Source organism: Taudactylus pleione, unplaced genomic scaffold (assembly GCF_031769625.1).
Source record: "Taudactylus pleione unplaced genomic scaffold, aTauple2 ptg000086l, whole genome shotgun sequence".
Lineage (NCBI taxonomy): Eukaryota > Metazoa > Chordata > Amphibia > Anura > Myobatrachidae > Taudactylus > Taudactylus pleione.
In genome coordinates, this window is record NW_028284488.1 from 6,219,082 (window position 1) to 6,235,701 (window position 16,620).

At 47.4% G+C, this 16,620-nt stretch overlaps 1 protein-coding gene across 2 annotated transcripts in view; it reads left to right on the forward strand.

Moving 5' to 3' along the window:
* MEST (mesoderm specific transcript) overlaps window positions 1-16,620 on the forward strand; it is a 59,722-nt gene that overhangs the window by 21,934 nt on the left and 21,168 nt on the right. The window contains exons 6-10 of one of the 2 annotated variants that reach the window (XM_088468687.1): window positions 3,832-3,890; window positions 5,548-5,588; window positions 7,153-7,223; window positions 7,471-7,572; window positions 13,760-13,836. In XM_088468687.1, the coding sequence (XP_088324813.1) occupies window positions 3,832-3,890; window positions 5,548-5,588; window positions 7,153-7,223; window positions 7,471-7,572; window positions 13,760-13,836 (350 nt within the window). The remainder of the gene's footprint in view (window positions 1-3,831; window positions 3,891-5,547; window positions 5,589-7,152; window positions 7,224-7,470; window positions 7,573-13,759; window positions 13,837-16,620) is intronic. The other variant, XM_088468688.1, reaches the window with a different exon arrangement.

Here is a 16,620-nt window from a genome sequence, read left to right on the forward strand (position 1 = left end):
ACTCGGCTGTCTTTGGCGGCGTGGCTGTTGAGACGGCCATGCTGAGGTCCTGGGGGTTTTCCAGCTCTGTGGTGCGTACCATGTTACGAGCTCGGAAACCGTCTTCCGCGAGGATATACCATCGCGTGTGGCATACGTTCTTCCAGTGGTGTCGACCGAGAGGTTATGCACCGCGGGAGTTTCGTCTGTCTCGGATTCTCGCCTTCCTGCAAGCGGGACTAGATCATGGGCTTCGCCTTGCTTCTTTGAAGGTACAGGTTTCGGCCCTATCTGTCTGGTTTCACCGTAGGATTGCTACAATCCCGGATGTGCGCACCTTTATGCAAGGTGTTCTCCGTATTCAGCCGCCCTTTGTTCCACCTGTGGCGCCTTGGGATTTGGCTGTGGTCCTGAGGGCTCTCCAAGGACCGCCGTTTGAACCACTGGGCTCAGTGGATATTAAATGGCTAACAGCTAAGACTGTTTTCCTTCTGGCCGTTGCTTCAGCCAGACGTGTTTCTGAGTTAGGGGCTCTTTCTTGTAGACCCCCTTTCTTGGTTTTTCATGGGAACAGGGCAGTGCTCCGCACTCGGCCCGAGTTTCTTCCCAAAGTTGTTTCCCAGTTTCATGTTAACGAGGAAATAGTTGTTCCGGCCTTTAACTCACCGGGTCTTTCCGTGGGTGAGGCCTCTTTGGATGTTGTGCGGGCCTTAAGGACTTATGTTGACCGCACTTCTTTGTTTAGGAAGTCGGACGCTTTGTTGTCCTCTATGGCTTCTGTAAAAAGGGTTGGCCTGCTTCAAAGCAAACTTTGGCAGCCTGGATCCGTATGGCTATTTCTGAAGCTTATCTTCATGAAGGCCTACCGGTCCCTCCTTCTCTGAAGGCTCATTCCACTAGGTCTGTGGGTCCTTCGTGGGCAGCTCGACGTGGTGCCTCGGCAGTTCAGATCTGCAAGGCTGCTACGTGGTCTTCTGTCCATACCTTCGTGAGGTATTACAGGTTTGACACCTTCGCCTCTCAGGATGCTTCCTTCGGGCGGCGGATTCTCCTTTCTGCACAGGAGCGTCCCCACCCTTAAAGGATACTGCTTTGGGACATCCCCAAGGTATCCTGTGGATACCCTATGGACCCTGAAGTAGAAAATATGAGATATGGTAAGAACTTACCCTTGTTATCTCTATTTCTACGAAGTCCATAGGGTTCCACAGGACTCCCGCCCTGTCGCACCTGTGCTGCAGATGGGCTTTGCTCTGGTCACCGGTTTTCCGTCTCCCTCTGGTGAGAATGTGATTCTTGTATGTGTCCAGATCTTTGTTCTCTCTCTTCCTTCTCCTCCTCCGGCCTATGGCTTGGTAACTAACTGAGGTGCCTTGGCCCGGGGGCGGGGTATAGGAGGGGGACCTAGTGCATCCTGGGAGGCTGAAAGCTTAACTCTTTGGTGCCCTGCGACTGACGTCACACCTATACCCCAAGGTATCCTGTGGAACCCTATGGACTTCGTAGAAATAGAGATAACAAGGGTAAGTTCTTACCATATCTCATATTTTTTTCTCTTTACCTTTATTTTTTTTTTTCTCTGAATCCATCTGGGGGACACTGCTCACCATGGGTTGCTTGACTGGTTCGAAGATGCTGGCACTTAATATACAACAATATAAAGACAGGCTCCTACACCCTGCATCCCCTGGTCTTCAGCAGTATCTAAACCTCAAAACAAAAATAAGCATTGGGTGGGAACTCTGTGTTCCCCAGATGGATTTAGAGAAACAAATTTAACAGTATGTACAAACATCCAATTTTCTCAGTGTTGCGATCTGGGGGACACTGCTCACTATGGGATGTTCTAAAAACTTTACGTCCAAAACCAACATCCTTGTATACGAACACCTGAACCAATAAAAAATGTTGAACCTATGGACAGAGGACCAGGTATTTACCTGACACAGCTGCTCCACAGAAGCATCACCCTGATACAGTGCACAGACAACTGTTCTGGAACAAGCTGACCAAACTGGAAGAAGCCTGGATTTTTACTGAACAAATCCACCAAGTGATGCCAACAGGCCAACCTTATTCATTGGCGTCATACAGCACAAGCAAAGAATCTGTGTGACAAACCAAAGAAGTTCTATCCAAATACAGACAAAGAGCCCATACCACATCCACTAAGGGAGGGTTAGGGGGGGAAGGGAGGGTTAGGGAACTTACCAGCTGCCGTCAGGATGTCGTCCTGTCGGGCTGCTGTAGTAAGGATTTGAACCAGCGGCTAAACAGCCGTCGGTCTATCAATCCCATCAAGTTACTGGAATGCAGAATAAACTGTGCTATAATTACAGGCAGGCTACTGGTACACAGCGTAAACTGAGAACTGAGCTATAATCACCAGCAGGTGTCTGCAGGGTAAACTGTGGTACAACCTGAAGCAGGGACAAATTAATTGTAAAGCAGCAACAATGTATACTTAGCCTTCCTGTAAAAGTTGAGTCTCAGCAGCTGCAGAGGAGAGAATCCTGTGTCCTAGTAGCAGTACAACCTATTGAGCAGGGGGCACAGAACTGGGGAGGAATGGCGTATTCAGACCTCCTTGCCAAAAAGACAGTCCTGGACTCTTTCTCTACAGGGGGTATTTGTCTGAGTGAAAAGGCTCCCGCTTCATCGACTGCCTGTGGAGCTTGCACTCCCCCCTATGTAGGAAAGGGGAGCTGCCGCCAAAATACCCCAGAAGATGGCGTCCTTTAATCAGAATGGTACAGTCATCGCCACCTTCTAGAATTTTTTAAACTATCATTTATTGCCTGCTAGTGTTCTAACGTACCTGTACTTGTTCCCTCTATCCAATACTTACAACAGTGAATTTTCCAGTGCAATTAATTTATTACAGGTTGAGTCTCCCATATCCAAATATTCCGAAATATGGAATATTCCAAAATACGGAATATTTTTAGCATGACTGAGAAAGTGAAAACTTTGCTTTCTGATGGTTCAATGTACACAAACTTTGTTTAAAGCATGAAATTATTAAAATACAGTATATATAACCTTCAGGCTCTGTGTATATGAAACATAAATGAATTTCATGTATGTACACAAACTTTTTTTTTATTCACAAAATTATTAAAAATATTGTATAAAATGACCTGCAGGCTGTGTGTATAAGGTGTATATAACCCATAAATGCATTATGTGTTTAGATTTGGGTCCCATTCTCAAGATACCTCATTATGGTATGCAAATATTCCAAAATACAGAAATACCCCTGGTCCCAAGCATTTTGGATATGGGAGACTCAACCTGTACAACCATTCTGATTACTGAGAACCTATCGTTAGCACTTCAGAACTGTTATCAGGTTCAGCTTTATTTCCAGAGAGATCAACATGTACAAATGTGTCCTCATACACCTATTCTCAGTGCGCTATTCGGCACGAGATGCCTGGCTCCAGTGAGCTGTGCAGAGCAGTGTAGCCTCTTTTTAGCTCAAATGTGTGTCACAATGCAATGCAACAAAACCACTGTATTGATTATTTGATATGCAACACTTGTATATCTGTGTGCTTCTGAATCTGTACAACAGATCTACACAGATCTATACAGATTCAGACTTGGGGTAAATTTAGTAAAGGTCGATTTTAAAATCTTTCTGACTGCAAAATACGCATATTATCGCTTCTAGGGTTCCAACTTAATTTGAAGTTGAAACCCTATTGATGATAAATATGCAGATTTTGCAGTTGGAAAGCCCGTCGATGTTGACCGATTTTACATTTATCTAAATCGACCTTTAGTAAATTTACCCCCAGTCTGAAACGTTTGTAGAATTTACATTTTACTCATGTTGTTTTCCTTTAGGTATGAACACAGAAGAACAGGACACATTAACATTGGGAGCCTATGTCTCTCTAATGGAGGTGAGGTCGATGGCTAAATAAGACACTTTGCACTGGGATCACAACACTGACAGGTATCTACAGCCCAATTAGACAATACATCTGAGAAATTATGTCAATACCATCTGATACTGTAAGATATGCAAAGGGATTTCCATGTTTCTTATAGCGGTACATTGAATAATACTGTACAAATGAATAATACATTGCACACTAATTACATTTAACGTTCTTTTTTGGTATTTTTATTTTTTAGAAAAGCCACATAAATATTTAGTTTATTTTCACTTTTAGGTTGTAGCTCATATACCACTAGTTAGGAGCTTCTAACTTACATTTTTCAGGCTGTGTTAAAGAAATTAAAGTTTGGAGTTGATTGGTTGGTGATATATATTTCACAATTTTATCTCACATCAAGCTTTGATACATATGTTCTTGAATGTTGGAAAACTAGGATTCGCTTTTGTGTAATGTCACCAAAAATAGTTATACTGTAAAATAAACTGTATATAAATACACATACTGGACCTCATTCAGAGTCAGCCGCAAGCTAAGAGTTTCATTTTGCTGTTTGGAGACTCCGCAGATGTAAAATGCGAACAACTCTGTATAAGTTACACATATGACCCCTTCTCTTGCAAGTAACAGGAGCAGGTGCTTTAGGATTATGATAGGAGGCGTGGCGTATGCTAAATCTCTCAGGGCCTCATTCAGTAAGGAACGCAGTTGCTTATACTTACACAATCAGTCGATTTGTTGCTTTCTGCCCATGCGCGAACCAGTCATTTCGATCGGACTTGTGATTTCAGTGACTACGCAGACCCATCGCAAAATGATTGACAGGAAGTGCCGTTTGTGGGTGGTGATGGGGGTGCGGTCAAGCCGAACGCAGGCGCGCCAGTGCGTTTCAACACTGTTACATAGGCGTGCATAAATTATCCACTGCGATACCATACGCAATCTGAGGCCTCATAGCGTGCGCTGAAGTGAGCAATTCCTGAGTAAGGTCTGACCTGCCTTGTGTATGGGTCCGATGTTACTCTATTGTACCAATGTTTTCGCAGTCTTGCTAAACATTATGTATGTGCATGTAGGTAAAGTAGGCGTCCTTATGTAGTGGTGCTGCGGCATTGTGATTGCTATGGATTCGCATATATTCGTAGTAAAACTGCGTGCGTGTGCTATATTGTGATCCTTGCTGAATTAATCCCACAGTCCACCTGCATACGCACTAAAAGTAGATGGCTACTGTATTTTTGCCTAAATTTGATTCAATCGAATGGTTTTGAAATGGTTTGGTGGTTGTTGGAGCCACACATTTGGGGCAATTTCAGGCCAATCTATGCTGATTGACACGTGTGGTTCGTTTTACCGTGAGCTCTGAGAAATGCTGCAATTGACTATTCTGGGCAAAACAAAACTTTCTGTACCTCTCATTATTTTATATTATTTTATATTCTATTATATATTCACACCTTCTCGATCATTGAATTTCCTTTTCACTTCATTGAAAGGTTGAGGCTTCCAGTACTTAGACCCAGCTTGTAGCTATCCACATTAAACAGTTACAGATTTTTTACTTGGGTAACGGGAGACTTTCCACATATAGTTTTGTAGTTACACTTTTATTTGCAAGAAAACACATTCTTTTTATCTTTTGTGTTCTTTTCAATTGCAGGAATTTTCCCGGAGACCCACCATCCCAGACTTATACAGAAGGTTGGTTAAATCAGGGCTCATATTAGTAAGCTTTGTGTTTGCAGTCTCTCAAGGTCATTTACGTAGCTGTAAAAATACAGACCCACCGTAGAAATGTCTTTGTTACATTGGGGCTGATGCTGAGTTTGGATGTACAACTCTTCCACAAGTATAGTAGACATGCCCCAAATAACTGCACACGTGTGCTTACACAGATTTACCCACATCTGACACTTGCTCCTCTTGTGTCTGACTCGTCTTTCCGCTTTCCTGCCTGTCCAGTCTAATGTAGAGTACAGAGAGGGAGTAAGTGCGTACAGTCCCTGCACTGAGACCTGTATATGCCAGTCAGCAGTCATATCAATCTCAGGTGCAGTTGTACAGATAGGGTGGTATCAAAAACTTTCCCTGCTACATTTTACTTAAATGTAAATGTGCTGTCCTATTAAAAAATGTTTTCTCAATTTTGTCACAGAAAGCAGTTTGCTTCAGGTTAACAGCTAAAGCAATATGAAGGGCTAACAAAATAAAATAAACAGAAATATTCAATAGCTTCTTTCTGGTTTAGTGCTGTATGGGGGATGGCTCTTGTGGAAATTTCTGGTTTAGTGAATTGTCTGCAGGACTTTTTTCTCTCTACAACATGTCTTATTTGTTACCCTTCCTCATAGGTAAATATTGGGTGTACACCTGTGCTGTTATGGAATGTGATTTCCATCATCCAGGCACCATTTAATCAGAAAAGGTCTTATATAGGCTCAAAAACTCCAAAATGTATTCACCTATAGGGATAATAAAAAGTTACTTGTATCAGCTAATTTTTGGAATTATTAAAATTAACCTTTCTCTTTTATCTCTGTCTATTGATCAGTGTTTTTCCTCGTCATCAGTGTTCATGTACTAAATATGTTTGTATAAATATTAGAGCTGTGCCGGTTCGGATATATTCGGTTCTTTTCACCAAATTATTGCAAGTTCGGTTTAGTTCGGATCTATCTTATTTTTTATCCAAAACACGTGAGAGATTGATAGCCAATATGATGGCGTTTTTAGGATATGAACATAACCGAGTAAAGGTACCCATCCATCGCAGATGGATTGCCGCGATGCTGCAACCCCGGCATCGCAGGATCGCAGAAATTCAACATGTTGGATTTTCCCGATATGACGATCGCGATCAAAAAATGATCGTGATTGTCTACTTGAGGACATTTAACATGTAAAATTTCAGCGATCCTGCGACGGATCGCTGAACATCGATGGTGACCGGTCGGCGTTTCCACCCGGCAGATCGGCATTTCCGATCGGATCGCAGAAATCCATTGCAGATGGATGGGTACCTTAATACCGAACCGCACATCTCTAATAAATATCTTTCTGCTTAAGGGAGGGTTAATGTCTAATCCAATAAAACACTTAACTCTAACTAGCCGCACTGAAATATGCATAACATTTTATAGCATCAGTAATTCTGTAAGCAATTGAGTTTGAAAACAGAGGCATTAATGTTTATTTCTTTCTGATTTGTAGCTTAGGTTGACTATACTCTATAACACAATGTTTGTTCTTCATTTTTCCATTGTAGGTGCTGAAAGATGGTGGGATTTTTTCACCAATACTAACAAGGCTGATGAACTTCTATTTCTTCAGTAAAGGGTGAGCAATAATTGCAAATGTTTCCCCTGGTGAATGAGGAAGTAACAATGACACTCAATTGGGTGCTGCATTGACTCCACATGTCCCTCACCCAGCTAGTTAATTCACATGGAATGCCGTCTGTTATTACTGCATTTTCCACCTTCTCTCAAAGTCCCTATGAGTAGCAACTGGTTATTAACAACTGTTTAGTATCCTATATTGTCATTAGTTTTCCTAAACTCTATTTAATATCTTTTCTCGGCAGAATAAGTGAAGTGTTTGGTCCCTTTACACAGCCCTCAGATGCTGAATATTGGGATATGTGGACAGCTCTGAGGACAAATGAAGGGAATCTAGTGGTAGACAGGTACAGTACAGACACCATCCTTACCTAGCAGTGGCTCTTCTCCATTCACCACCACTATATGTTTTTTATATTTTATTTAGTTAACAAATGCTGAAAAAAGGAGTTTTTGTCAGTATTTCTACTTCAGGGTCCATAGGGTATCCACAGGATACCTTGGGGTATAGGTGTGACGTCAGTCGCAGGGCACCAAAGAGTTAAGCTTTCAGCCTCCCAGGATGCACTAGGTCCCCCTCCTATACCCCGCCCCCGGGCCAAGGCACCTCAGTTTAGTTTGGTGCTCGGCCGGAGTCGGGTGCACCTGTTGGAGTGGGGGCTAGAAGAGCCCCTGAAGCTTTTTCTTCATGCAGCTGTGGCTGCACATCTGGATGAACAGCATGGACAGTCAGTCCTGACGTCCATGCTGTCTTCCCTACACCCCGCCGGTACCAGAACGCCGGTACTGATCCGGGGATGCTGGTGGGCGTCTGGGGTCACAGCTAGCGGTGACCCCAGATGCTCCGGACCATGGCCGGATTCAAGGGGGACAGAGGTAAGCAGCGGGGTCCCGCGGTGGGTCCCCGCTGATCACATGGTCCTAAGTCCCCAGGCAGGGGGCTCCCTGGGGACTGGCTGCAGCGTGGAGCCAGGCGACCAACCTGCGCTTCCACTACCCCCTGGGACAGCGGACCGCAGCAGAGCGGTAGCGCTGCGGCGTCCCAGGGGTTAAATGCATGCCAGGGGAGCGCGCCTTCCCTGTCTCACAGCCGGCGCCTCCCCCGCTGCACACAGCCCTCTCTGCACTGTGCTGACTGGTCCTGTGTCAGCGCTCCTCCCCCAGGCCAGCTTCTCTCTGCTCCTCGGCGGCCATCTTCTCTGCAACGCATGGTGAACGCTGCTGGAAGCGCTGGACGGAAGCATCGTGGTCTGGGTCCCCCCGCATACCTCTCCTCCGCTGTGGCTCAGGTCTGTGTATGCAGCGCTGTGTCCTACCAGGCCCTGTGTCTGTGTAGTTGAGTGATCAGCGCTGTTAGTGCAGGAATTGTTATTTCTCTGCATTGTATGTGACTGTGCTAGCGCTGCCTGTAACTTTTCTTCTCTAAACTGTCAGCTTTATTACTGTCCCTGTTCTTTCTGCTAAAGCCCTTGCGGTGCGGTGCTGCAGGGTGGTCTCTCGCCTATTTAATACTTAATTGGTGAGAGAGGTCACATACGTGGTGCCATCATGTCTGAAAGTGATTTTCCCCTCCGGCTACAGTGTACCACGTGCAAAGTACCGTTAGCGGAGGGGGAGGGTAGCGCGGAGGGCCTTTGCCGGCAGTGTTTGTCCATGGCGCGGCCTATTACGGTTACAGCACCGGTACAGGAGCCGCCCTGGGCTTGTTTCGCTCAGGCGTTAACAGCTTTAGTGGGCCAGTTAGCTCCGCAGCCCGCGTTTACTCCGATGGGTTTGTCCCAGCAGTCTGTGGTGTCGTCACCCATGCAGGGGTTCCCACGACAATTGGTGGTACCCCACAGTCTCCCTATTTCCCCGCTCCCGGGTTCTCAGGAGCCAGCGTGGGTTAACTCCCTGACGAGTTCTGTACAGCACTTGTCGGATGTGTTGCAAGGGGAGTCTGTGATGCGGCCTCATAAAAGGCCGGTGGCGTCTCTGTCCGCTCCTTATGAGGATGACGAAGGGACGTCTGATGATGGGGAGATTCTGGATCCTTACGATCAGGAACCTCTCCATACTAAGGACGCTGATGCTAAGTCCAAAGTATATATTCCTGGACTTATTCGGGCGGTCCGCACAGCCTTGGTGATTGAGGACGAAGTTCCCCCAGCGGCTAAATCTAAGTATGCCTTTTTCAAAGATGTGAAGGGCGATGCCACAGTCTTTCCTCTTTCGGGTCAGTTGGTGGACCATTTAGAGGAGGCGTGGAAACAACCTGGCAAAAGATACCAGCCGCAGAGACGCCTGGCGGTGGCTTATCCGTTCGCGGATAATTATTTTGCTAAGTGGGAATCCCCTCCACAGGTGGATTCTCACGTGACCCGTCTTGTCCGTAGTGCCACATTGCCGATGCCATCCATGTCCTCCCTTAAGGATGCTACGGACCGCAAGGTAGAAATCTGCCTGAAGTCCGCTTATTCCCTTGCAGGGGGGGCAGCACGGCCGGCTATGGCCATTTGCTGGGTTGCCAGAGCGATGGAGCGCTGGGCGGATTCATTAGAGGCTTCTTTTGAATCTGACTGTCCGGCCGAACAGGCGGAGTTGATTGGCAATCTCCGTGATTCGGCCACCTACATCAACGAGGCGGCTCTAGACATTAGTACTCTGGTGTCTAGAATTTCTTCAGCAGCGGTAGCTGCTCGTCGCACCTTGTGGCTGCGATCCTGGAAGGCGGACGCAGATTCCAAGAAAGGTCTGGAAGCGTTGCCGTTTACCGGAGAAGTTCTCTTCGGTCCGGATCTGGATAAGATTGTGGCCACGCTGGCGGCAGCCAAATCTGCTTGTCTCCCGTCGGCCGCTGCTCCTTCTGGTTCTGGACCATCGTCCTTTCGGTCATCTAGGGCCCAGGGCAGGCCCAAACCACAGTCGTTTCCTCGACAGGCTGGCCCTAAGAAATCGGTCAAGCCCCGGAAACAGGCATGGAGTACCAGACGTCCGGCCCCCAAGCCAGATGACAAGCCTGCGGCCTGACGGTCCGGGTCTCCCCTTGGGGGATCCCAGGGTGGGAGGCCGCCTGCTGCAGTTCTCCCGGTGTTGGTCGTTCACTACGACAGACACTTGGGTTCTGGAGGTGGTCTCCCACGGGTACGCCCTCTCCTTCCGGCACAGACCCCCGGCTCGATTCTTCACCACGGGTCTACCATCAGACCGGAACAAGGCTACGGAGCTGCGGAAGGTATTGCACACTATGCTCCAGGCTGGAGTTATAGTGCCTGTTCCATTCTCCCAGAGGGGCCAGGGTTTCTATTCAAATCTATTTTTGGTACAGAAACCCAATGGGTCATATCGTCCGATTCTCAACCTCAAAGCACTCAACAAGTCTTTGCGGGTCCCGAAGTTTCGGATGGAGACCCTACGGTCCATCATTCTGGCGCTGGAACCTGGGGACTACATGGTGTCATTGGACATACAGGACGCTTACCTGCATGTCCCTATTCTTTTGCGCCATCAAGAGTTCCTTCGGTTTGCAATCCGCAGCGACCACTTCCAGTTTCGGGCGTTACCTTTTGGCCTGGCGACAGCACCACGTGTTTTCACCAAGGTGATGGCGGTCATGGCGGCTTCTCTGCGGCTGCAAGGAGTCCGCATGTTGCCGTACTTGGACGACCTGTTATTGGTGGCAGGATCTCCAGAGCTCCTGTTACACCACTTGGACCTGACCATTGCACTGCTGCAACGGCACGGCTGGCTAATCAACTGGCAGAAGTCCACTCTAATCCCGTCTCGGAGGATTCTGCATCTTGGAGCCTTATTGGACTCGGGACAGCAAAGGATCTTCGTGACGGAGGACAAGATCTCTGCTTTACAGTCAAGGGTGCGCAGTTGTCTGCACAGCCGCCGGGTGTCCTTACACTCGGCGATGAGGTTACTGGGCTCCTTGGTGTCGGTGTTCGACATGGTGGAATACGCCCAGTTTCACTCCAGACCTCTGCAGCACCTGATCCTGTCCAAGTGGAACGGGCTGCCTCAGTCTCTGAAGTTCCAGACGATTGTGCTCACCCCGGAGGTTCGCCTGTCCCTTGCGTGGTGGTTAAAGACGACCCACCTCAACAAGGGACGTCCGTTCTGGGTTCCAAATTGGGTCCTGTTGACAACGGACGCCAGTCTTCGGGGCTGGGGAGCAGTTTCGGGTCCACACTTGTTCCAGGGCAGGTGGACGCCGACAGAAGCGGAGCTTCCAATAAATATCTTGGAACTCCGTGCGGTCTTCAATGCTCTCCTGCAGGCACAGCGGTTTCTCCAGGGTCACCCGGTGCAGGTCCAGTCGGACAATGCTACCACAGTGGCCTACATAAACAGGCAAGGAGGAACTCGCAGTCGGGCGGCTCTCGTAGAGGTCTCTCGGATCCTGGTTTGGGCGGAGCGCAATCTTCCGGCCATATCAGCGGTCTTCATCCCGGGAGTGCTAAATTGGGAGGCGGACTTTCTAAGTCGCCAGGACGTTCATCCAGGGGAATGGTCCCTGCACCCGGACATTTTTCAACTACTGGTGGACAGGTGGGGTCTTCCAGAAATCGACCTCATGGCGTCCCGGCACAACAACAAGTTGCCGGTGTACGGGTCTCGCACAAGAGACGAAGGGGCGTCTCTGGTGGATGCTCTGTCCGTCCGGTGGACGTTCAGGTTCGCATACCTGTTCCCTCCGGTCTCCCTTCTTCCACGGGTAATCCGGAAATTCAAACAGGAAGGAGGGACGCTCCTGTTGATAGCTCCCGCGTGGCCCAGACGGCACTGGTTCTCAGACCTTCAGGGTCTGTCCGTGGACAGTCCTCTGCGGTTGCCGCTACGACCGGACCTTCTGTCTCAGGGTCCTTGTCTTCACCCGGACCTGACTCGGCTGTCTTTGGCGGCGTGGCTGTTGAGACGGCCATGCTGAGGTCCCGGGGGTTTTCCAGCTCTGTGGTGCGTACCATGTTACGAGCTCGGAAACCGTCTTCCGCGAGGATAAACCATCGCGTGTGGCATACGTTCTTCCAGTGGTGTCGACCGAGTGGTTATGCACCGCGGGAGTTTCGTCTGTCTCGGATTCTCGCCTTCCTGCAAGCGGGACTAGATCATGGGCTTCGCCTTGCTTCTTTGAAGGTACAGGTTTCGGCCCTATCTGTCTGGTTTCACCGTAGGATTGCTACAATCCCGGATGTGCGCACCTTTATGCAAGGTGTTCTCCGTATTCAGCCGCCCTTTGTTCCACCTGTGGCGCCTTGGGATTTGGCTGTGGTCCTGAGGGCTCTCCAAGGACCGCCGTTTGAACCACTGGGCTCAGTGGATATTAAATGGCTAACAGCTAAGACTGTTTTCCTTCTGGCCGTTGCTTCAGCCAGACGTGTTTCTGAGTTAGAGGCTCTTTCTTGTAGACCCCCTTTCTTGGTTTTTCATGGGAACAGGGCAGTGCTCCGCACTCGGCCCGAGTTTCTTCCCAAAGTTGTTTCCCAGTTTCATGTTAACGAGGAAATAGTTGTTCCGGCCTTTAACTCACCGGGTCTTTCCGTGGGTGAGGCCTCTTTGGATGTTGTGCGGGCCTTAAGGACTTATGTTGACCGCACTTCTTCGTTTAGGAAGTCGGACGCTTTGTTGTCCTCTATGGCTTCTGTAAAAAGGGTTGGCCTGCTTCAAAGCAAACTTTGGCAGCCTGGATCCGTATGGCTATTTCTGAAGCTTATCTTCATGAAGGCCTACCGGTCCCTCCTTCTCTGAAGGCTCATTCCACTAGGTCTGTGGGTCCTTCGTGGGCAGCTCGACGTGGTGCCTCGGCAGTTCAGATCTGCAAGGCTGCTACGTGGTCTTCTGTCCATACCTTCGTGAGGTATTACAGGTTTGACACCTTCGCCTCTCAGGATGCTTCCTTCGGGCGGCGGATTCTCCTTTCTGCACAGGAGCGTCCCCACCCTTAAAGGATACTGCTTTGGGACATCCCCAAGGTATCCTGTGGATACCCTATGGACCCTGAAGTTGAAAATATGAGATATGGTAAGAACTTACCCTTGTTATCTCTATTTCTACGAAGTCCATAGGGTTCCACAGGACTCCCGCCCTGTCGCACCTGTGCTGCAGATGGGCTTTGCTCTGGTCACCGGTTTTCCATCTCCCTCTGGTGAGAATGTGATTCTTGTGTGTGTCCAGATCTTTGTTCTCTCTCTTCCTTCTCCTCCTCCGGCCTATGGCTTGGTAACTAACTGAGGTGCCTTGGCCCGGGGGCGGGGTATAGGAGGGGGACCTAGTGCATCCTGGGAGGCTGAAAGCTTAACTCTTTGGTGCCCTGCGACTGACGTCACACCTCTACCCCAAGGTATCCTGTGGAACCCTATGGACTTCGTAGAAATAGAGATAACAAGGGTAAGTTCTTACCATATCTCATATTTTTCATGCCCAAAAGAAGAACTGACGTTATTTGTTGCATGTTTTACATGTCATTACTACCTGTAATCTTTTAGTTATTGGCTTATATTAATATCTCCAATTAGCATGATATCTGCTTACCATCTATCTGGTGTTTAGTATTTTGCAGTATATAAACCAGCGCAGAAAGCACAGGGATCGGTGGGTAGGAGCTCTGACCAATACATCAGTTCCTTGTGAGTATTCATCCATTTGGTTATACTGATGGAAAACATTTACAGTATCTAGATCATCAGAAGTGGCTGTTACTCAACGTTTTGTCACACATCCTTAATGTAAACAGAACTGAAGACTAACGGTGTATGGCCACCATTAGGGATTTCTCTTTGGGGGGGGAATTCAATTGTTTTTTTGGGCATCGGTCAGAGCAATTCAATTATTGCTCGATTCGGAAGTCCATTACTTTTGATGCACCTAAAAGCATTGGGTTTATCCTGGCTTATTGGCTTCTCTTAATGCTAACTACCATCTACCTGCCAGTCCTGTGTGTCAGGTACAGCAAAGTCCAAACCACCTGGCAGGATTCTTTGGTGAATAGCACTTGTGCATTAGACTCCACTCCTTTGTAAATGGTAGTGCAAATACCGGCTGATAGTACTGCAGGGACGTGCTGTCAGGGTAGGCACTGGAGGCTCTCCTGAGATTTGATATAAAAATGATTAGAATAATGCAAATAAGATATTTATAACTTATAAACATCTTTGTTTATTGTAATCATATTTATAGTTAACACTCACCAGCTTTGTGGAGCTCCCTGGGACTGCAGGGAGACGAGAGATGAGGCAGCAACAGCTCAGCCTCGCTTCTGTATAGTCAGATACTGCTTGCAGAGCCGGGAGTGGGGCCACACTATGGGCAGTAAGCTGCACAGAAAGAGAGCTAATAGAGGCATGCCTCTGAGTATGGGGGTGTGTGCCTTGAGCATTGATGGACACCTTGGATGTGCCATGTGACCAGGAAGTGCACTGCAGTGTTTAGAGATCGGAGCTCAGTCAGCAGCAGTAAGAAGATACAGTGATGCAGGTAGGAGAATCAATGGACACTGAAGCTTTGTATAGTGAGGGGAGAGTTACAGTGCGTATGGCGTGAGACAGGCTTCCAGCACTCAAACCCATCTCCGTGTGTGCCTCCCCAGCCATTGACCTCACCACACGTCACTGTAGCACTGAATCCATAACTTCCGAAGAACTGTGTAAAATAGGAAGCTGCATTACCATTAATAAGCTGAGCAACATTTTTGCACACACAGATGCTAAATCTATAGCAAAAACATTAAAATTGTATTTTATTTTTGCAACACTTACCAGAGGGCACTTTACACAGAAAACGAACACACATGATCACACAAAACATACTAGTCTGGAGGGAATAAAAAAAGCAACTGAAAGGTAGAGCTAATGATTTAGCAGGTGTTATGAGCTGCCGCGCTGATTGTGATGGCTCACACTATAGGCAGCGTTCCGGCAGTTACTAGGTGACCGGGACGCTGTATGATGCGACGCTGCATTGCATTTTGGTCGCGGCCTTCTGGTCGGGACACTGCATGATGCGGCAGCCACACTGTCTACTGGTCCCACTTGTTGCCCAGCAGCCGAGACACTCTTCTAATGCCATCTCCGCCTCTCTGCTTGTAGCTGCAGTCTAATATGCTAATCAGGGGGCCTGTTTCAAGCACGCATCCTGATTAGGAGTTCATTGGTTGGCATTTTATCTCCATTCTCATTATCACTCTAAAAGGCTTAGTACATACAGTAGACCCCTAACATTGTAGCACATACTGGGCTGTCCACTCAGCCCCCCAATCCCTTTTCCCCAGCTCTCTCCTTTTGCTTTTCTTAGCAGCAGTCGACTGTACCAACATTTTGTTTTTACTTTTTTTTTAAACTGCATTAATAGTACAAAAAAATGTTCAACTCACTATATATGCCTAAGATGCTTTTGCTCTTTTATTATTAATCCGTGACTAGATGGGATGTACTGTAACGCTGTCGTATTTTCCTGGGACTTTCTTTTGCACCCATGATTACGGCATGCCACCCTGACAAGTCTTTAAATAAGAAATCTTTCCCCATAAGGTATATAATGCGGCTTCTCATCTTCCCCTATGTCGTTCAGTGATTTCCCAAGCTGGCTGTACAGAATATAACATTTGGAAAACGTGGGTGGTAATCCTGAGCTCTCATGTGGTATCTTCAAGTAAATTAATTACCAGTGATTATAACTCTCTATTTACCCCTTCAATGTTCCATGGCAGCCATTTACAATAAGACATACCAAACAATAGGGAGAGCCACAAAGAGAAATCAAGTCACATGTGCTACATAATTATTTATTACCAGTTATCTATATAGCAGACACATATTTCACAGAACGTTACAGAAAATATACATAAATTTATCCTTGTCAGTATCCATTTAACCTACCAATATGCGTATGGAGTGTGGGAGGAAACCAGAGCACCCGGAGGAAACCCACACAAACATAGGGAGAATATTCAAACTCCACACAGATTGAGCCTTGGTGGGAATCAAACCCAATAGCTCAGTGCTGTGAGGACGTCATGCTAACCACTACACCAACTGTGCAGTCCATAAAACATTTAAGGTGCTGTGTAGAGAGCATGTCTCCAAAACTAAGTGGAGGAATTCAGTTGTTTTTTGAGTGTCTTTAACTAATGGACGTCCGATTGAGCAATTCAATTGTTACTCCGGTTAGGCGCAAGTGCAGCGAGCGCACACATTTTTGCTTGCAGCCCCCTGAGCTGGCGAGAAAAATTATGCAAAAAGTCCTTGGTTTGGGCGTCACAACTGTAGTTTGTGTGCCCTAACCAGGACTTTAGACGGGTTTAGTCGCTTTACGCTAGAAAAACGGCTAGAAAATGTGTGAATAGATGTTCAGTTCGATCACCAAGGCCTAAGCTTTCGTTGCCCAATAATGTGCTTAAATAGTTGAGCTCAGTA